The 22,771-nt window shown below is 41.2% G+C and overlaps 1 protein-coding gene and 1 long non-coding RNA gene across 9 annotated transcripts in view; one reads left to right on the forward strand and one right to left on the reverse strand.

The window, feature by feature from the left end:
• Positions 1-22,168, reverse strand: part of LOC111251098 (death-associated protein kinase 2-like) — a 42,589-nt gene extending 20,421 nt beyond the window's left edge. The window contains exons 1-3 of one of the 7 annotated variants that reach the window (XM_086991714.1): positions 22,150-22,168; positions 19,032-19,089; positions 1,162-1,427 (exon numbers count right to left, since the gene is read on the reverse strand). In XM_086991714.1, the coding sequence (XP_086847840.1) occupies positions 1,162-1,281 (120 nt within the window). In that variant the 5' untranslated portion in view covers positions 1,282-1,427; positions 19,032-19,089; positions 22,150-22,168. Of the gene's footprint in view, positions 1-1,161; positions 1,428-16,334; positions 16,356-19,031; positions 19,090-19,185; positions 19,744-22,149 lie in introns of those variants that run through there. The other 6 variants (XM_022807391.2, XM_086991713.1, XM_022807388.2 and 3 more) reach the window with 6 other exon arrangements.
• LOC111251099 (uncharacterized) lies at positions 8,937-19,186 on the forward strand. Of its 2 annotated transcripts, XR_015329463.1 has the most exons (4): positions 8,937-9,103; positions 14,240-14,374; positions 16,437-16,524; positions 16,875-19,186. It is a non-coding gene; the product is annotated as an uncharacterized LOC111251099 (long non-coding RNA). The 2 variants fall into 2 exon arrangements; XR_002673632.2 differs by lacking the exons at positions 8,937-9,103; positions 14,240-14,374 and adding an exon at positions 14,548-14,980.
• Positions 22,169-22,771: the final 603 nt, after the last annotated feature.

Consider the following 22,771-nt stretch of genomic DNA (forward strand, 5'->3'; position numbering starts at 1 on the left):
TAGCACAGCTCAATTTCTGTAGCATACAAATACTCACAACTATTCTGTTATATTGCAGAGGCCTGCGTTTGTTAAATCCATTAAGCTGTAGTCAGCCGTCCTGCTGCTGGCCAGGCGATAACCTGCCTAACATAAGCCTATCGACTTGAATGGTTTGCCTAAAATGTTATTGAGGGCACTGTACTGGTCATGGCTTAGGCTGGTAAGACGCGTGTGGATATAGTAACAGTCATAGTTTCGAATAGGAATTAGATGTGGGTTCATGATGGCCCAATGGGGATTACGATAAAGAAACAAACACATGTTGACGGGAATAGCGCCCAAAGCAGACGACGCTACACAAACGAAATGTTCTTAGGGTAATAGGGTAAATAATTCTTAGGGTTCTTTTCGCCCTTGACTATAGCGAAAGCTTAAATCAGCATGTGAGTTGGTAGGTAATGCTTAGGATCAACGACAGCTGGGAGACCTTTATGACATCTTCTAGAAATACATATCTGATATTTCTTCACTGATGAAATGAGCACTATAGTGCCATGTACGATTGTTTCGCATGTGTCAGTACGTAACAAACGAACCGTCGAGTGTAACAATTAATTAGAGTTACATAATCATACCAAATTTCATTTTCTTATCAAACTTGTATTACATTACATATAGGTGAGTTCATGTAGTTGTTGTCTCGTTCGGTCCGGTGTTTGCTATGGATGCCATCTCTAGGGAAGTAATTCAGATATGCGACGCGCTCACACTCAAAGCTCATCGAACTCGTTGTCACTCGCACTTCAATTTTTCCCCCCGAAAATAAGTGGCCTCATTGATCATGTGTCCTAATGGAGTATTCTTACGTACAAAACAAAAAGTACTGTTCCTTAGAACGTTAAAGGGAAGTAAACTGAGCAGCGTGCCTGACCGGGCTCGATTAGGAGACACCTGATTTTTCTAGAGAAGAGCCATACAGGACATGGAATGAATGTTGTACTACTATAATCTTCCCACCTTAGAAGGCACCATTGCGAAATTAAAGTACCTGGAACATCTCAAGCCGGTTAGCTGTTCACACGACTGTGGATACGTGATATGAATTATAATAGTAACACATTGAAAACATATTAGGCGTAAATATCGTTAAAACCACTCGTACCTTATCACGGTACTCACACAATTGTTGAGTCTCCAGGTGGCGGCGGAAGCGTCAGGTGAGACGACAAGGATTCGCGTGTTACATCCGATAGCAACTTTTCTTGGTGAACGCGTCTTAAAAGAGACTGAAGGAGCCATGGCTTTCTGTTGCCTTTAGCGGGCAGGTCACAATCGTATAAAAAATCTGTACCGATAACGGCTTATTACAACCGCCTTTGCCAATGGCAGCTACGGTTTCTTCAGTCTTTTACGGCATCCCCGACGCCTGATTATGATGAGCAGACCTATGAAGAAATTAGAACGAAGCTGTTAGGGGGTTAGCTCATTTGAGTTTGTTAAGCGAGTACCTATTACGACTAGCTCCCAACCACGCTAACGATAAAAACGATCGTTACGTAAGCCAGTATGCATTCGAAAGCTCTGGATTTATTACCTGAAAATCCGGTCTAAGGACATTTGTGTTCAGATTTCCAGGAGACCTTATGTCTGAACGTTTGTTGTGAACGTTGTTTTACGTGGTAAAATCGAAACTCGATTGGCTTTTCTCCCACCGTACCATTGTAAATGGACTGGACGTTAAAGTATCTATGCGGACGTTGTTTCGTATGGCAGAATTCAAGGTATGCAGGAAACGTTCGTAACTAGCTATCAAACTCAATTGTAATAATGGATTTTTGGGATTTGAACAACGCACCTTGAGCCAAGCATGTCTTATTCTTATTTATTATTATGTGATGAAACGCTTAGGAGAGAAACTTTTGATAACAGTCTTCTCGAGAAGATGTCTCAATTCCACAATGGAAACAAAGATCTTGCTTTTTTTTTGTGCCAATTTTTACTATCTTTTGATATTACGCCACTTTTAGCGGTCTACATTTAACTTAGCTATTTTGCTCTGACGAATTGTTACATTGGGAATACTAAGCAAGCAGGCAACAGTAAGTAGCATGGGCTACTTTCCGTATTTCCTAAAAAAAAATGGGTAAGAGACTGAATATATGAGAAGCATCTGTTATGTGCCTTGTATAGCTCGGCGCGTTATGATAAACAAATAATTCCTTGTACAATGAATAATACAACATTTGCGCTGTAACTTGAAAAAAAAACTTATCTTACGTATGATTACTACTGAAAATTCGAAAAGACATCTATTTTCCTAGTTATGCGGATAATATAACCATTACAGGGCCGAGATCTAGAGGAGATTACCACTGGTAACCTGATCGCCACTGTGAAGGCAGTCATATCTCGCTTCCGGCTACATCGCATCCTATATCGCCCCTCACACCGAAAACAGCGAATACAAAGAGAGTCACGGTGCTTTGTATGTTTTCTAGGATTTCTTCATTGACGATATTTGGTTAACCTTACGACTTATTTAGATCTGCATAGAACCTAGAACCTAGGTTCAGCTATGTGTTGCATAATCCAGCAGATTTAAATCTTCCGCCTGCAAGCTTACAGCTGATTCAATTTTAATGGCTCGCTTGAGGCACGAAACATCTCGAATTTTAGAAATTCATTTAACAGGAACCATTTGGAAGGTCCGGATATTTTCTGCAATAAAATAATTTTATGTTTTATATTTCGGTGGGAAGTATCGTCAAAACTACTCCTGTTCATCCGACTCGAATCGAACTTGATTTCGTTTGAAGATATGAAAAATAGATTCGGTTTTCGATGAAGAGTAGATGATGATAAGGGGCTGAAGTGAATCTTTTTATATATATTGTAATAGCGTGAGTACTGCTCCTCGGGCACAATAGTAAACAACAGAAAGTAAGTATCAACCAAATGGAAACAAGCATGACTAGAAGGCGCCGATGCAAATTGACTCATATATGACTTCTTAAATAAAAAGTTCTTTGACGGGTGCTCTCAGGCTCCAGAAACATCTAAGTGAAAGTTCCAGCCAACCATCATCTAACCGGTTGTAACGTTTTACGATCGGACGATTGTCGTGCATCGTGCATTGAATAGTATTAATGGCACGTTGTTTTAGAAGAAATTGCCCATTTACTAACCAGTATGCATACATATGCACACAATTACATCGTATCCTCTTACGAATAGCTTATCAAACTACTCAGGGGAAAATACCATCGGTGAATTGGTTTAGGTCCTCCCTGACACGAAATCAGCTCTGCTCATATAAGAAGATAAGGGATATCTGTCGGCGACAACGAACGGCGGCTCGTTTTGAGTTTACTTCTTCGCGCCGATCACGTCGGTAAGTTCTAAATGCCTGAATATCTTCAACTCCCAGCTAAAAGGTTATGGTATATTCTTTTGCTATGTATCGTGCACTAAGACGATGGCATATATGAGACAAGACCCTTTCTTGTTGTTTACTTTTTATAAAAGTACATTTTATAAGTGTATTGGTCCCCACATGCTTGGCGGATTTATGTTTACAGCTTGTTTAAAATACAAGTGCACAGATTCTCCATTGATAACGGTTTTATCGAGGCAAGCATAAGCGTTTGCTGATAAGCTGTTAAACCTTTTCACCACATAGATAGGCCTGTCAATACAACGCCTGTTAGGATGGCAACAATTGAGCTATGTTCACTTGTGAGCAACTGTAACATTGACTTTGCTTTCGAACCCATTAATATTTGAAAAAATGACCCATTTTTTACGCATCTTATAACCTTCCTGAATTCGTCCGCAGTGAAACAATTAAGTTTGCAGCATATTAAAATGCTCCTGTTAGAACAAATTCTATGTTCAGTATTGCCGTTCATAGGCTATTCGTGTAAGGCACCACGTTGTCTTTTCTGTGCTTTAGGTATCATAGAAATTACGGCATAAGTCACTGACAAGTTGAATGCTTTGTTTAGCCCAAGTAAGCTATGCCGTTGTCAATCACGCACGTTTCCAGCATTGTAGGCTGCAATCTAAGCTGCTCCTACACTAAGGTGGAGGAAGCTTTCTGCCTTAAAGGAATATATACGCGGTAGGGGATTCATAAACGCGCGATGCACGCTAGATAGCGGTTTCTCAGCACGCCACGAATGCACACACAGGAACTTGTAACAGTATAAGTCTAGTTAAGCGTTTCAAGTTTGAATTCCGTTGTGCACGCGCCTCGTCAGCGTATGCTGTGTGGTGTGTCTTTGCGTACATTGCAACATGGGCAAACGTCGATAGTATAGGGACATAGCTTCAACGATCTGCTTCTTCAAGGCAAAGTCAAAAAACCACACGACCAATGACCGGAACCTACGAAAACCACACCTTGTCTATTCGTTCCGCGAGCCTTTGTTTTGCAACTCAGGTTCAATATCTTCGATTGGCTTGCAGTAACTGTCGAAGCCTCCAGGCAGGACAAGCAGAGTATCATCAATCAATAGCTGCCATTGCCGGCTGGTCATTGGCATACGTGTCATTGACCATCCCGCTTTCAAATCATATTAAAGTATGATCAATTGTGTGTAGAGTATGATTAGGTGTACGGTCGTACTGCGTAACCCTGGCTGCTGCTGCTGCTGCTTGTTCCGCCGGACCTCAAGTATAAATTAGAGAGACAAACCTGTCGCTACCATAAATTGGCCTTGTTACTTTCACTATTGCTACAGTAGCCTTCTGTAGCTATTAAATGATCAATATGTGTCATTATTATTTATTGGCGGCACCTCACTTTCTTGGACATACTTCGATCTGGCTGTCAATAGGCAGCTTGTCAAACGCCGTTCGCGCAGGTCAAAGTTGAACGAGCGCTAAGATGGCGATAGACGACTAATTGAAGACGTTCAAATATGCTCAATCGGGACGGCACACGGTAAATCGAATCAATACATTATGGATAGAGAAGAAAAACAGTAGCATGAGATAAGCTGCAGGGGTACGATTCGTGGTCATGGTAGATTAAGACAAAGGGTTTTGTCATTTGACTCACTCTGACTATTTTTAACTAAAAATTAAAAAAAAACTAATTGACTATGCCACAAAAGTCATATGTCCTAGAGTTTTATATCGGTAGGTTCAGGTTTTTTTTATTATGCTTTTGCTACATTTGGCGGCATTGTCAAGCACTTATCTCGAAGATATTTAGGCTTTATATGGATCAAAGATTTGTGTGGTGTAAAAAACCGATAGAAGTCTATGGGGAGTGGATCGATTTTTACGGCAACCGTTCGTACGCTTTCATTGTTCTGTAGATACATACCAGACTATAGACCTGAAATCCTCGTTGCAATCCTGCATCCAGATTTAACTAATAAAACGAATGTTCTGAGATGAATTTTTTTCAATAAATTTTCCTGTTATTTTAAGCTAAACTTCGCTGTTGAAGCATGTTTTAGTTTGTCGTCATCATCGTATTACTTCATATGCGCGTAGTGTTTTCAGTTAAGCACTAACACAGACTGACTGACTGACATTAACCTCAACTGTGTCTATATACAGTTGCAAAGAAACAAAAATGGACTCATTAATTGAGAAATTATCCATATCTAAAATGTGAGAACTATAACAATTAACAGACTGTTATATATCGGCCTTCAACCGGCGACACACGTCCGAATTTTCCTCCGCGTTCTGTGGCGGTTCCGACGAGTCACAGTCGCAAAGATAACCCGACATCGTACGAATAGGCCAAACACTGAATGACATTTCATGCAAAATCAACGCGTACCAGAGAATTTACATTTATTTGATGATGGTACGAGTGTATTCTTTCAATCAGATGAAATATACAAACGGACGCATAGAGGATACCGGATAGACAGTAATCGCTAAACCAATCCTGTATATATTTTTCTCTGTGCGTGACTTCTCGTTGAGTTCGGAGATACCGCTATATTTGTGAAGGCTAACATCGAAATATCCTAGTAGTATCCTAGAATAACAAGTAAGCTTGATATTGTCGTTACGGCCTTATCTATTACACATAGACAAATTGTTACGCATACGGTGTTAAAGCTATTCCTACGGCCATGCACGTAGACGATTTGTTTGTCTTCAGTTGCCAAGAGCTTGGCAAAAGGCCCCCCGCAGATGGCTACTGCCATTCTATATGTTTACTCTAAAATAAACTTCTTGTCAGTTTATCTTTCTCTCGTCCGAATTGGAAATGACAACGTGAACTTTACGATGCTCGTCACTAAAAAAAGTGGGCCGTCATACGGGCGTCAACAAATGCGTCCCTTCTATAAAAGTTGCCGGCGGCCTACTCCAGTAACAGTGGAAATTCGTCCCGTCTTCTAGCTGCTTCAGAACGCCCTGCAAACGAAATACGCGTTGCGTACCCTAAGGAGCGTCGCTCCGACAGCCCAGCTAGGTCTGTATCGGATCGACTGCGTGCGATTTGAACTCCAAACATGGCGAACGAGACGGCCTCCTTCAAAGAAGAGGGATAGCTCTCACTTTGGAACTCTAGCCGCTAAAAGCGGCGTATATTGCCTCGTTCGCAGACAGTGCCACCGTTGTCAGAATTAAACGAGAAGAATGCTGCTTAGCGGACTACGGGTTCCAGAGAAGCAACTTGGTAAGGTACCGATAGAGTAAGTGATTTTCCACCAGTGCAGCCGATGACGCGAACGAAAGCACATCATGTCTTGTTTAATCCAGCTTCGTTCGCTATGCAACGCGACGCGGCAGGCATCAACCCGCTTCACCGAAAATGAATGTCCCACCATTTCCCGTTATCCCTATTTAGGCCAACCGCCAAAAGGAGAACAGACTCAGCCTGTTCCCGCTGGAAAAGTAGATCTTATACCTGTAGGCAGAAAAATGACGAAAAGATATATGGCTAAACTGCAATAACGAACGTCACGTTTAGTGCAAGGGGGAAAAAGATAGCTATTAATTGTTGATTATTTTCGCTGGAATATCTTTCTTAATGACTCCGTATTTGTATATATTGAACCGATGAAAAAAATGTATGGTTACTATTTGTGAAACAGATTATTATGTTCGTCACAGGTAGTGTACTGGAATAATTAGCAATATGGAAAAGGACCTTTTCATTGTTTGTTGTCGTTACATGTTGGAGATAGCTGAAAAAATGGTAAATGAACAGTAGCCGTAGTAGTAGCAGTAGTAGTATTTGATGTCTCCACGAGCTCCTGCCGCTGTCAAGGCTTTGCCTATCAACCTGAAACGGACCGTTTGTGTTACTGCGATATAAAGGTTTCAGGCAGAACAATGCTGAGTGGGATTAGAGAGGCACAGCTTGCTTTATGATCGATGAAACTCCGACTACAGGGTAGTTCGATGAAGAGACACATCTTCCCTGGGTATGCTTGGAAGGAACACTTGAGAATTCAGTACTGAGAATGAATCGAAGAGCTCTTCGTGCCCTACAGTTGCAATTATATCACAATGGATATTCAAAGACAAACTCAAACCCTGTGAAAATTCTACCAACTAGACATCACTGCAAAGCTCGTTAGCATATTCAATAGTGAATATCACTACGTCGCAATCAGAGCACGGTTATATAATATAATGCGGAAATATAAATGGTGTGGATGCGCTAAACTGTAGGCTTCTGTAGTGAGAAATCTTTCAACGATCAGCTTTAGAAATTAAGCAAAAATAAAGGAGCTTTTTAGACAGTGGCTATAGTCAAACAAAAACTGCCTCGTTAGTGGTGAAGTCCTAATTTAAATTCACACCTGCTTCACTACAAGTGTAAGTCTTCGAAGTTACCGATATCCACCATTTGTTACTTCAAAATAAAATATATCATCGATCTCACCCTGAATAGCTTTGCGGCAACTGAATTTCCAGTTTGATTATTTGAAAAGTCGAAATCAAAGTACGATGAAATCAGTAACCATATTAGTTTCTCCCGTCAATGACTCTCAAACAATGTCCCAGCGATTTCCGAGTTCACCTCGGTCGGGCTTATCTAGCTGTTAAAATAAGCTAGCCGTCATCTCCCGTCTAGTAGAGGAACGTAAACTTAACGCGCCTCCGATCGAGGTCAGATAGACCAAAAGCAAAAATGATGACAGATAGCCCACGGGTGATGCATTAGTAAAGTAGAATATAGGTTATGGATGGACTATGGAGTAGAAAAATTATGCAAGCGTTGCCCAATATACTGCTGTATACCCAATATAACGAGATTCAAGCTGTTGCAATTTCTCGTTCTTGAACGTTTGTTTGATCGAAGACGAGTGCCTAGTGCAAATCAATCAAATTTTTGATCCGACTAGTTGTTTGCCAATTCCGATCGCTAACTTTAGCGTAAATAGTACTACATACTCCTGATCAGCTGAACCTGCTCCTGAGAAGATGGTGAACTATTTCGGTGTCGATCGAGTGTGCCATACCAGGAACTGAGTTAGAGTATTGCTGTTTTACCAAGATCAATCACAGGCCTTAGTGAATTTCGAACTGTGAAAAAGGTTAGACGAACTAATGTGCTATCCGACCGTGACCTTTGGCTTACTGTAGCAAACGACTATCTATAACAGTAGACTCTAATGAGTAATTCAAAGCCTTACATTTGCTCGGGATTGATAGTTATTTATGAAGCCTTTTTATGAGACAGTCTCGACACTTTTAGCCGAATCTACACGCCTAATATTAAAGACTCTCTCGCTGTTAGCAACAGTAGAGATAGTTGGCCTATGGTCAGGCGATGATAGCCTGTGCATTCCGGCCCACTCACCGGTGTAATCAGGCCAACAGATCTAAAGCCGACATATCAATTCGGCAGAGTAGAACCAGTAAAACGCATACTATGTACGTACAGGTATTGGTGTATTGCAATAGCTAAGTCTAGTCATTGGATTGTCGGCAGATTCGAAATTATTCTTGGAAGTACATACAAGTGTTTATGTTTAGCAGCCGGCAGCATATCAGCTGAAGTATATAGAGAAAGTGAACAAAAGTTCTCATAAGTAACTAATTAGTTTCTATATCTGTGTGTACGTACGTCCTTTTAGGCGGATGTATCGCAGCATGACCAGATAATAACGTCATTATTATTACTACTGTGCATGTATGTATCTATCGCGTTTAGCATATCTAAAGGTGCTAGTCTAGGCACTCCAACGCGTGATAGTCGGATACGTCCGTGATTCAGTAAATTATACAGAGTGCATCGAACTGGATGCTAGAAGAAATGCTAATACTTCACTGATTACGACAAATATTCTAAATTTAACACATGTTTTATCCTATCTTCAGGGCCGACTTGTGTTGGTGAACTAATGTTGATCCATTTTGATAAAAGAATTTAACATCCGCGATTTTTTCCGTATGGACGTATTTCGACTCGTCGTAAATGGCAAAACTCCAATGCACTTCAAAATAAGGTTTTGCGTTCTCGCTATACCCGTCGAAGTTGCTCGTGAACGATACAAGAGCAAGCGGCAGGGACGCGACCGACTTCGTGTAGCGACACAGTCACCTTATACATAAATGTCTTTTACAAATTAGCTACAGGCCTATATATTTGTATAGACATCCAAATTTAGCAGAGACAACAATAACATGGATGAACAGTTGCCTCTCATGCCTGTACTTCAGTATTTCGAACTACTGCTTCAGCGAAAAAAATAAGTTGATCAAATAACTCTTAATAGTAGTAATACTCAAGGATCTGCAAAGACGCTATACCATTAAATCTCTTATTGCAGTCAGCTCGAGAGGGATATCTGGAACTGATCACAAGGGGCGTAACCTAACAGAAACAACTAAAGAATATCGAAAGTGAAAAAAACAAGTAAACGATAATGGAATTGCTATACTATCGTGCTGACATTTTATTTGCCAGCGGTTTATATATATATTTATATACCGTATATTAGAGAGACGACATGATACCCGAATGAGCCGAAGAATAGCTCTTTTGCGTAGAGGAAATAAACGAAAGGTTTATATATATATAGACTACTTTAATGTTTCAATTTGGCACGACAGTTAAGTTTACACACATCGATAAAGATCTTCATTCACTTTCTAAAAAAGCAACATTAGCAAATAAGCTTTAGGGTTTGCTGGAAACAAGAATCAAAAAGGTGGCTATTATTGAATATTGGACATAACGAAACTATCTCTCAACCCGGTACGACTCAAGCCGTCTATTCGTCCGTAAAGTAAACGAATCCTAGAAGGGAATAGCAAGCTACAAACAATTCAGAAGGGGGTCATCAACGAGGCTCATTTTCGAACTCAGCATTTCTCTTCCGGAGTTTCTTGAAACCGGCTTATGGTGTTTTTAGTAGCAGAACCTTCATCAAATAGAAGGTTTATATGGTGAGCTCTCCCCGTTGCTGTAGATCCTCATATATGGACGGAACTCATATTTGTCACCCATTCGAATTCGCTAACTATGCGTTGTGCACTGGAAATCGGAACGACGATATCCGAGTGAGCAGTCACAAATTTAAAATCTTTAAGAAACTAGCATCTAGTAGGGAAAAAGAAGGGACAAGAAATGCTGTACCGTGATCGAATGGCGTCGCTCTTTGTATTGACCGATACGATCATTGGAAAGTGTAATAGTATATGTTAGTCATAACTGTGCCAAGTAGTGCCCTGCATGTGTTAAAGAAGGACCATGTAAAAAGGCTGCGCCTAGCAAAAAAAGACAAACAATGATATCGCTACGGCCTATTCTATGCTTCGACATCAAAATTATCGTTGTACGAAGAGCGTGCGATTGACCGATGTGTAGGTAGGTCCTTGGCTTCCGTGGTCGATGTTAACAAACAATCAGGAGTTAGCGAAGCACAATCTGCTACGGCCAACTACAAACAAATCGCAAAGTAACGTCGCGGACGGGGCTGCTGATGCTGAAGCAAAGAGTTCAAATGTAATCAGTCGGATTGAGCCCCTGAGTGCGAGTGATTTTCAGTAACGTATCGGAGAAACGATCCGGGCAGAACAGCTCGTCACCAGGAATAGCTTGTTTAACTTTGCTAGCGCTTTCCCTGGAAAACTGGTGAAATCGGAATTACAAACAATGTATAGACATGTCGTCTAACGAAAAAAAAAAGTTCCGTCGATAGATTTTTTCGAGCGTATTCGCATCTAATTGTGCTGCTAATTCCAGCCGAGGTTCGACCTTGGTATCACCGGCTGCAACGATCTCCGCAAACCCTAAAAATTTCGTAGATTGATTAGTTACTTGGAAGGCGTCAGCAGGCACTGGCATAAATAACGTTTCCTTATGTTGGCTCTGAGTGAGTGAGCGAGGAGGTCTCGACAAAATCTGCATAAATGCGTCCAAGACCCTACACATACACATCTATATGTGGAAAAGGGCTGATGCGGTTTGTATATCAGGCGGATAACGAATGATGGCTATAAGCTTAGATCTGTGATGAAAGACAAATCGAAACAGGGGTCCCTATTGGATAGCGGCCACAATCACACACCGACAAGATAAATAGAGGCTTGTCAGTTTTACACGATTGATTTAACGCTTATAAATGCATATTCGGGCCGAGCGTATTGAACGGAGGACTGACAAAGGATAATCTTTGTCTGTAAGAAGACAGCGTCATTTTTGCTCGGCAGAATGTTTACTTTGTGTTGCCTGAGACACCGAACAAATAAAGTGACTAGCAAAAGTTGATATCGGTTATCAAACAGGCCCGACAATATAACAATATATATTTTCTACAATGAAGCCTATAATGTGTATGTTATTGTTGCGCTCGATGCTCACTGTAACAGATGAAAGCTACTGGTGAAGTTTCAGGCAGTAAAACAACAGAGCACCAAAAAAAGCCGTTTCGGTCGTAAATGGCTCTAGCACCGTTTCAATGGGACAAATTTATTGTCGTCCTATTAACTCGAGCAAGTAGCTCCAATATTTCTATTATCTATACTGAATATATAAGAGGATCGGGTTTAGTCCAGTGCAGCGGACAACGGATCCTTTTGCGTAAAAAACTCGTCGTAAACCGAAATGTGTTACTTTTCGAAATGAAAAAAATGCGTTCTTATGTCTGATATCAAATTGCTTTTATCGCGCAACATCTACCAATCCAGCTGTCTTTGCTCCTTTTCACTTCAGGATAAACGTGGATTTATCCTATCTTACTCGATTGAGTATATCCTGAAAACGTGCAGATCTGAGCCAATTCAAAACGATATACTACTGTGGCGTGACGGGGACCTGAGCAGACACTAAATGGACGCTTCTGTGATGAAGTAACATCGGCTGTCTTCGGCACTATCTACTTGTTAACGAATGCTGATGCTGCGCAATCTCTTTCAGCAGAGTGATGTAGAATCGATCATGTGAGCGGTATTTGCTTATCAACTGGGTGGTTTACGGAGTGTGTTATCCCGTTTTATGTCCGATAAAATTTGCCATTTTACCAACGATTCGCAAGGCCTACCGCGGACAAATAGGACAGCTTCTGTGAAAGCTAATCATATTTTGCTAGCTTGTCAACCTGCATATGTGTGTGTATGTTGTTCGACGGACAAAGGACTGAAGCTGACAAGGGTTTAAGCGAACTATACACAGGCCGGTCTGGCCTGATCTATGCCTAGCGTAACTTAAAGATCGTCCAGCCCCATTCACTGACATTGCGTACATTAAGCAATCATGAGGATATTAAGTAATTAATATATTAAGATATTAATTAAGACGATGATATTTTCGCTTCTTAGAAACGTTCTTCTACATGATAAATAGTATGGGGTCAGATACGTTGTCCTCTTCTGGTGCCACGCGTTCGGAGACGTTGTGGGCAAGGTGACAACCAGTGTTTGAGCAGTTCGCCACCAGTATGACCATATAGGCATCGCTTCAAGACTCACCTATACCACGGTATACAACGAGACAATCTGCACACGAAGTGTATTACGGAGTTTCCACTAATCTATAGATCATGTCATCGAGGTGGCGCGCTGCGTAAACACAAGGAATCAGGGTAGATCACCTTTCGAAACTTGTAGATCACACCAAGAGTCTCTTATAGCCTTCTTGCCATAGATTTCAAAAATGACAAGTGTCTATTATCTAATTCGGTAGCCATAAATCATTTTATAGCATTCTTTAAAATATCACTTTATACCTTGTTATCTAATTATTACTGAAAATCTTTGGAAAGGACCAGCCTGCTGCTTTTCGAAAATGACACCTAGCTGAATGTTTGATCGAGCTCCATTGTCCCCTCTATTCGTATCGTTCGTATTGTTTGAACCATCGATTCTGGGCTTTGGCATAAGCTTATCCGCTCAAGCCATTGTGTCTATATTTTCCCGTACCTATCTCGAGCGTCTGTATCAGCAACATCTAAAAGATGTTTGAAAACATGCGTAATTTATTTTTTTTTTTTTAATCATTTATATACACAGCAGGTGTCAATAAACCAAGACATTTTAACTTTGTTTGCAGACAGATTTATCGCTCTTGGCATTGTCAGACGGCGTGGCCCAATGAACGAACAACACTGTCTATGCTGATTCCCACTCAGTTCTTTGTTAACCGGTCTCGGCTGCTTCAATAGGATGCACTGTTGTGGACGTCCTACCAAAAAAACACGTGAAGAAGTAGTATAAACACTACTAACACTTTGTAATCGTTCTCGCGAACTGAGAGGATACAGAAGATATCGTGCATCGAGTGTCGAAAAAACTGAACAGAATAAAGTAGTTACGATAGAGAGTTCGCAGTTGTATAGCTTTTCAATGCAAAACAAAGTTAGCTGAACTGAAGGTATGGCCAAGTTTGCCGGCAACATTCTAATCCTGGAGATGTTGGCACAGGCAATCCTTGATGTCCCGAAGCTACTGACAGTTACTGGTTTTATGTGGTTATCGCTAAAGCTGTCGTTACCAGCTTCAGTACGACGATTCAAACGCCGGTTGAGCGATGTCAATTGATATAAGTAGTGATTTCTGCATTTATGTTCTAAGCTAGGATTATGTCCAGTTGAACAGGAATGCGGATCGATACGCAATTTCTAGATACATTCTTAAATTCAACGCCGAAATTCAGATCTCAGGACCTTGCTTACTTACATCTAATTAGAGGTCTGGACTGTTAAAGTTTAATCAAACACAAGTTAGGTCTGGTACAGGACAGCCTCATATCGGCACGTTTTTTTATTATTTATGCCCGTAACTTCGATCACTGAATATTCGCCTTTTTCTTTTCTACTTCCAACAGATACTTGATCCAATAATGCTGGACGGTTTGGCGATAATTATACACAAGGAGAAAGTCACCGAGGAGAGTACATCAAAGAACAGCATCACTGCCCTTCGGACCTGTACTACCCATCTGGAAAAATTCGACCGAAAGGTACTTTCGGTATTTGATAATAAACGCTCAAGAACGTAAAACTAGATTATATCAGATCACAGGAACGACGTACCCGTACTGCACATAGACACTCTGAAGGACGGAACCAGCTTCTTTCACCTCGACCTTTTTCGCCTGTTATAGGCCAACATAGGCGTCAAGCCGAAGTGAGCCCGTTCCGCCTGACGCATCAGCCAGTTCGTCATCGAAAAGATCCTGACAACAGAAACAGCATTCTGTTTGTTTGTTTGCGCACGGGTCAGCTCAAGCCAACTGTTACTTTCTATTCCGCTGATGACGGCGATTGCTACAGCAGTCGTAACAGTGAAGTCGCTCAGACAACGATGCTTTCAGTTTTCATTGCTTTTTCTACCTAGAGCCATTACGCAGAAGCGCGAGTCACGTCCTCTGATCGTACTGAGATTTGTACCGTAACGCCGAACTGGCGACCAAATAGGCAAAATAGATTGCTTTTAAGACTATGGATACTCAGAGAAACTTAACTGTTAACAGAAAAACACGACAACATGTATAATTTTGCGGCATTGTTCTGAAGGGATAGTCTTCACCCGTTCATATAGGGTGCATGCCGGTATACGTGATGAGGTGCGTATCCAATATTAACTCAGGCACAGATTCTAGCTGGATTACGCTCTCTCTTTAGTTTGATCAAAACATGCGTGTCAACGTTTTATGATACGTGGCATATGGTGCTATAACATGTTAGTGTGAAAAGCAGGACGACTGACTTATTTTTGTAGCTGTTCTGTACTGCAATACACGTTTGTTCGCTGTTTCACGCATTTGAGCCTGACAGGTCGAACTTTACGTTGCATCAAGGACAAGCAGAGTCGACACGGTTCGTCACAGATGGAGATTATGTGCTGCTTGCACAGTCTGTGCCCGCATAGGGCCAAGCACGGACAGCATATGAGATAGCGATCTGTCTGCATTCATACTTCGTCACGATTTCACCACATAAATATGCACACGCTCACACAAATACCGATGCACCAACAACCATTTTACCTTGACGTATTAAGCCAGTTTTAAAAGCACGCAAATACAACAATTCCAAGCAGAAAAATAAGCGAAATAGATTTATAGCTGCTCATATGGTGAGCAACAGATTCACCCATATATCTCGAGTATTTGTATCAGTTACACAATGTAATTCGCTTCGATGGGAGAGATACGATCCGTACTAGAACTAACATTCCGTCTGGCCGCAATGGCCTTTGACCGTTTTTCATAGGTACATAATCTCATTACAGGTTCATCGACGATGCTAAGTTCTACAGACAGCCATGGTAGGTTCTAGTGCCGCTGTCACTGCCCGGGGTATTAATGAGTGACCAGTCGTAATCTATTCTCCCGTTATGTTGTATTCATTTCTGTGCCTATGGAACGAATAAATAAGTCACTGCTAAAGTTCAGATATGGCGCTGTCCAAAAGCATCGGCAGGCCAAGCGAAAGATGGGAGGGAGCATCGCGGAAAGCGGACGATCAGCCGTGTCCGTTTAGGCCAATGTACTTTCGTAATGGTCACAATATTGAAATTATACCAATAACAAGTACAAACAGGGAGACACTAAAGACAGACCCACGCTGGCTAAAACAGTAGCGACGAAGATATGCAGTCTGTCCCTTGTAGTGCTAATCAAGTAGCGGATCGAACGGCAAATCTTTGAATTTATAGATAACGTAAAAGACATATTTAGAAAAATTACGGGAACACACACACACATACATACATGCGAATTCGTCCGACTGTCTCGTTAAATTCAGACCTGCCGATGGCGGTATCTGTAAATCTATTAGTTTCGGCCTAAGCATGAATCCTGTGTGGATGTATTCCTTTAACAGAAATATAATTAATAGATAATTGCGGAAAATATGTAATTTGTTTGAATATGTTGCTGTTACACTGGAGACTGTGTAATTGTGCTCTATGATTACCTGCCATAACGATCATCCGGTAGATTTCCAATGTATAATTGGAATATTGTAAAATAACGTAGACAATTATGGTGCGTGCTCCTATTGTGTACTATCATTTAGGATGTCATCAGGTAGAATCGATTTCGATGTACACTCAGGCGGCAGAGAGGCGGACGAATATGGAAAAAATACAGCACATGATTCTCAGGTAACTGCGAGTGGGTAATAAAAAAATGTCTGGTTTTTACCAAATTGGTTTGGTCGAATAGATTTGAAATTAAATTGTAATTTATATATGGCATAAGTTGTCCCTAGTAGGCTTGCTCATAGCCGCTAGTATAACCCGTATCATAAAGCTGCCATAAAAATACTCACTTGATGAAATAGTAAAACTAACCCTCTAATGCGAAATAGCTTTAGCATACGCTGCTAAATCCCATCATTTTGTTTCGAGAATCAGGCCTGTTTCAACCATAGTCGATGCTACTAAATATAACTCAATCGATTCTCGTAGTAGTTTTGCTTGTAATTAAAGATAACTTTCAACCTAATTTCTAGGAAAACTACACCTATCGAGTGCATCCGAACCTGCGACTAATGTAGGCCGTCAATCAACAGACGCCGACGGTTCGCGTAACTATTCCACCGTTAAATATACATACGATGCGTATCGACTGACAAATGAGAGCGGCCTAGAGCTTAATCATATCAAACTAGTACCTGCGCGCCATAATTAGATAAGGCATTGAAGGCCAGCGGCAGAAATCACTACGCTATAAACAAAGATATTGAATATCGCTCAAAGGAAGAGACTAAAGGCGGGTGCATGTTCCCCTGCAGCAAAAATGCGTCATCAAATTACGCCAAAGAGATTTACATCATGTATGTCAGCTTTCTGTACAGAGTATTTAGTCGTGGGCTGGGTCAGACGCAGAGTCTAAGATGTTTCGTCGTGGATTTGAGGAAACGGAACCCGGCAATAGCGTGAGTTACGCATTGGTCACCGATCGCCACCGCTACCCACTGAACAACCGAAATTGGCCTTGTTAACATGAAACTACTGTCCCGTCATCATGTAAACACCATTATGAGAACTGTGCGAATATTTAAGCCACTTCTTTAATAAGCAGTTGTTTACACCTCCTGGAGACCTGAGAGTCTATGCAAGAGTCGTTGTTTCAGTAAAAGACCTAACAGCCAATAGGGGCGGAAGGACTTGTTGAACAAAGATGTTGCTTAGCAAAAACGCACGAGCAACTCTTCAGTGCATACGTTTAACAAACTCTATGTGAGTGTCAGGCAATCGTTTTTCTAGCCATGATCCTGAGACCGGCATAGGATCTGATCTAGAAAAGGCCGCATAGGCGGTCGAAAACACAATAAGGCTATTTATCTTGTGAAGCCAAGCCAGTTAACTGAAGTGAGCGTCAATATCGTTTTCAAGACGAAATACATCTAGGCGTAAAAAACGTCTTTGGGATAGGACGGGCAACGGCTCAGACCATTGTTTATCTCACAGAATCCGAGAACTCTATGAACACTAACAAAATAAAGATTTCGAAAATGTAGAGTATCGATAGGACCGCTTAGGGTGGCATCCAACCATATTAATCGCAAACGCCATTCTGCACGATTTCCCGCCTCGCATTAGGTGAGAGTATATAACTCAAATGATAAATCAGACGAAACGAAGGTGCAAGTACTTGCAGGAATTTTATAGATGAAAGGTCTCCACACATTATCGCTATGTCAAGCTACTGCTGTACTCTTCTGGAACGAACACTCCGAACACACCAGGCATCACCTCAATCTCCGACTGCGGCGGTCCTATATTAAAATCAAGTTTCATGAGATCATTTTGGTACTTAGCTTTCTATTTGTTTCCAAATCCACATCAGATCGAATATTGACCAGTATCCGTTGAATATATATATATATATATATTGAATGTGACTCCATCACTTCAAACTATGGACATATTTCTAATTATTATCTTGGCCTAATCTGTGAATGCTGCCCCAGGGCATTTATGAGAGTATAGTGGCCATATAGCGGACATTTAAAACGTGACTTCTTCTGGAGAGTCAGTCGACTGATTTTCATACGGTTTGTACGAGGTGAAAAACATTTGTTAGATTTACTCTGTTTATATCGAGAATAATGTTTGTGATATATTCATTGAATCGAAGCGCCTTATCATGTCCGCAAGTTAATTCAGGTTGTAAAGGGTCGACACCTAGATAGGACCATTTGATTCCAATGCGGGAGTAACATCCGTAATGGACGACATCGAACGCCGGTCACTTATCGAACATTTCCGGCGCTTCCAACGCAAAATCTTCCTAGAGTTCCAACTTAATGCCGCATGATCTTCTGTTAACGATCCCTGAACCGATTTTTTTTCATAGCTAGACAGCATATGGTAGTATAGCGACCAGGACAATCGACACTGACTCCAATTTCCAACTATGCAATTCTTATCAAAACAGATTTTCTGCTGGTAGCACGGAACTCTAGATCTGGTTAACACTGGCTATAAAGCCGTTCATATCAGAAGTATAGCATCTACTTAGTTCGGTTAACGAACGTAATTATGAGCAGAAGTATTAGTTTCCTTAAACCCGCGCTACGTACACATCGTATCGGCGAGCTTCAATATACGTTGTTACGTTAAATCGAACGAACTATAATAGCTCTGAGTTTTCTGCCACTTACCTCACGTATCAACGGCTCCGACAAACAGCCCACATATGATTTCCTTAGTAATGAAACACTACAATCACAGAAAGAGATTCATAATTAATCAGATGTTATATTTTACTAATACTTGATAGCTTAATGACCCCCCACCAATACATTTGCTACCTACTGAACAACCGAAGGGCAAACAACATGATACTACTGTTCCGTAATCATGTAAGCACCATCATGAAAAGCTGACTGAAGTCAACTGATAGAGTTTCCACTTGTTGATTAGCCTCTTGTAACTGATTATCGCCTATCGATACACCCTGACCTAAATCTGATTGAGTCTGAATTGAATAAAACGGCTGAAGAGTGTTCTGTCCACTCATGCGACGTTCGTCTATTTTTCGATAAGGGCCCTGAATTTTCCAGCTCATCCGACACTTCACTATGTACTTCTTGCTGTTTTTGTTAATAAACCAGGCCGATTTCACAGGACGTGCCTTATCCTAAGCACTAATGTTAACACTGCTGTTACTCTAAGGCGTGGTAGTATTTCGTGGATGCGCGCATACGTCCGTCTACGTTCGGTTCACGATATGCAGCGTCTCGTAAACTCCACGACAAATCGGCCGCACGGTTGAGAAATACTGGTCACAGTGTGATACGGCAATGCGACGTTCTGGGGGACGCCAGTGCCGTTGTCTCGATACCCAGTTAGGACAACTAACACCCGACTGACTCAGCGCGCGTTGTAGGAGAGGACAACACATTACCGGGAGAGGCGCTATCCGAAGGCGAATACCCTTGAGAAAGGGCAAAGAGGAAGGTTGCAGCTTGTTGGCCTACCGATCATCGAATGACGAATGCATCGCAGTATTATGAGCATGCAAAACTGTATAACCTGCTATAAAGGACAAAGACTGGACGCACGAGACACCGGCGGAAAGCTCCTATATCCGGAAGAAGGAGACGACAGCTGTTCAATATCGTAAACCAACTATGCCGTAAAATAAATACGCGGTCTATACTACTATATTTGCTAGCATTTTATAATTAAATCGGTAAAATAAATTTCCCAAAGGGCAAATTCCTCGTAGAATGATCCTATCTCTATTTGGCTACTTTTTGCGTTTGATTAAGCCCACCACAGCCAGGTGAGGTTATCGTGTGCGTTTCTGCCAGCGTTCTTCACCTATGTAACAGTTTGACCATATCAACGAACTGACATCGATGCACTTTATTATATCTATCATACCTGAGAAAATAAAAGCTAAACATATAGAAGAAATGGCTGTACCATGTTGTAATGTTATAACATTACCTTTATGGTGTATGGGTGACCGTCGTGATACCTTTCATATAGCTTGAATCGATCGTATATTGTATTTGAGCTGATGTGTGAATAATTATCAAATCCTCTTCGAAGAGCAGCAAACCCTTTTGAGCTGTCTCACGCCGACTAACCCAAAATAGTGAGCCCTGTTAATAAACTGAGTTCCCGTTTCACTACAGATCCCATTCTACTCACTGACAATATCTCTGAGGACCGCCATAAAGAACAATAATAATCTCCGATAGCGGTTAACACCAACAATAGCGACGGGAGGTAAAGCCGCCGCCGCCGCCGCCGCCGCCGTAGGTGTGTTTGAACTAATATAAGTGAAAATTCGGATAGTCTTGGCTATGTGCTGCAATAAGTGTCAACTAAAAGATATTGCCGACGACCACAAGTGGTTGAAGACCCAAACAGCATCGCTTCCTTTCTGAGACTTCGAGGATTTTCTTCATAGATAGCTTCGATTACCTTGTTGCGGAACTATAGAGAATCCTGCGCCTCGATCTAGCCAGGATTGCCAGTTGTCTTAGGCCTATTTGAACGTCGAATTACGATTGCGCGAGATCGTTATCGATTCATATTTTTTGCAACCATAATGTTTCATCTTGAGCTTAATGGCCTTCGTGTTAGGAAATTGTATCTTCGATAATTATTATGCACAGAAAAAGTCTACCCTGAGAGTGCTATAAAAGTATGCCAGATTTATCATGCCTCAGACGGGAATCAGTAATTGAAAATTATCTTTTTGTTACGCCACTAATTACTCAATGCCCAACGAGCGATAAAACACAACGCCAGATTTTGCCTGTACTCCCGAGGCTCATTGAGGAAACGAGGCTATTTCTTTTCGTCAGATAATTAACAGTCGGTATTATTTATACGCATTGTAAACTCACCGCCTAGACTAGGTAGAGGACAGAATACCCTTCAAACCATGGCAATTCAACAGTATTGAAAAAAAAAAACAGGCACATTATAACGTAATACATCTACGTGATGGCTACGAATGGACTATGGATTTACGGAAACGCTTCTAGCTATTTAGTTTTGATAATTAGAAATGTTTTGAGTAACTGCATTTCGAGAATAAATAAACAATATTATTATTATTATTGCTATTATCTTTCTACTGTTGCCTTTTGTCTAGGTCATATATTTAGGTAAAGGTTTTGAGCCTTAAGCCCAATTCCACCGTTAAGCTTTAGATATTGATTCCATTATCTGGATGTGTAGATTTCAATTTAACTGGATAATTTTCTGTAATTTATCGACTGGAAGAGCTCAACTAACATTCGTCGATTTCTCTTCCTTCGGAAAAGCCTTCAGTGGCTAAGTTATTAAAGTGAAGCAAGAATCACACACATCTAAACGCCAAATATATGCATTACATAATTGGGGTCGGCACAGAAGGGTGGGCGAAAAAACTAATGTTTTTTTTGCCATAACAGGGCCCGAATCTACATTGGCAAATTGTTGACTCTAAACTGGTAAATGCTACCAAAACAACTGTAGTTGTAACAAATGAGCGTTTCTTAGCTCTTCTCGAACTTTATGGTCGTTTATCTCAGCTAAGCTCCTGAATGCAGTTAGGTAATTCTGCGTTTCTGTTTGGGGTCACTTTATAGAGCGATTTCGCGTGCTGGCTTCAGATCTACCGCGTGCTTTCTATTTTGTCTCGCCTTAAGTCTTTGCTCTGGTTGATTGTAATATGTGTCGTTAACCCTTGCATCGTCTATTTTAATTTGTCTTACATGATGACACAGGGGAGCTGGCTAGAACTGCGGCATTGGCCGCTGGTTTAGGACTTACCAAATGATGCCGAACGTACGTGCCGCTTTTCCTATTTGTCGTGTGTCGTCATTGCTTTCGTGCGGTTCTATTTTGTAGATGCACTATTCGATGCGCCTGGCTCATTTCCAAACTTTGCCCCCGTCATCTCGCTTACCAGTCGTTTGTGGAATTCCTATTTCGTATCAGGATGCGCGATACGCAACTCGTAATGTTTCAGAATGATGTTATTCCTATAGCTTACCCTATTGAAACTAAAATGGGACCATTTTAAAAGAACGCAGGTTTACGAGAACAAAAAATACATCATCCAACTATAGTTGATACAACTTAACGCCGCCATACCGAATAATGCAGTCGTATGATTTGGGAAGTAGCAAAAAAAGGGAACCACGAAGGCTGGGCACCGTTTTTAAAAATGGACTGTTTGAAAGATGCCCAGTCAGCCTATTGATACAAAAATAGTAGGATATGCAAATTGAGTGCTTCCAACAAATATCGAGAGCAAGCGGCGCGTATTTAAGTCGCGCAATATTATTTCAGCTATCGCTACCTCGTGACCTTTCCGTCAGCCAAAATGAGCATAAAAAATACATTAGTTGGAAGTTTTTTTAGGTTTAAAGGATGTACTGTTTCCGCTATC

Source organism: Varroa destructor, unplaced genomic scaffold, assembly GCF_002443255.2.
Source record: "Varroa destructor unplaced genomic scaffold, Vdes_3.0 BEIS01000005.1, whole genome shotgun sequence".
Taxonomy (NCBI): domain Eukaryota; kingdom Metazoa; phylum Arthropoda; class Arachnida; order Mesostigmata; family Varroidae; genus Varroa; species Varroa destructor.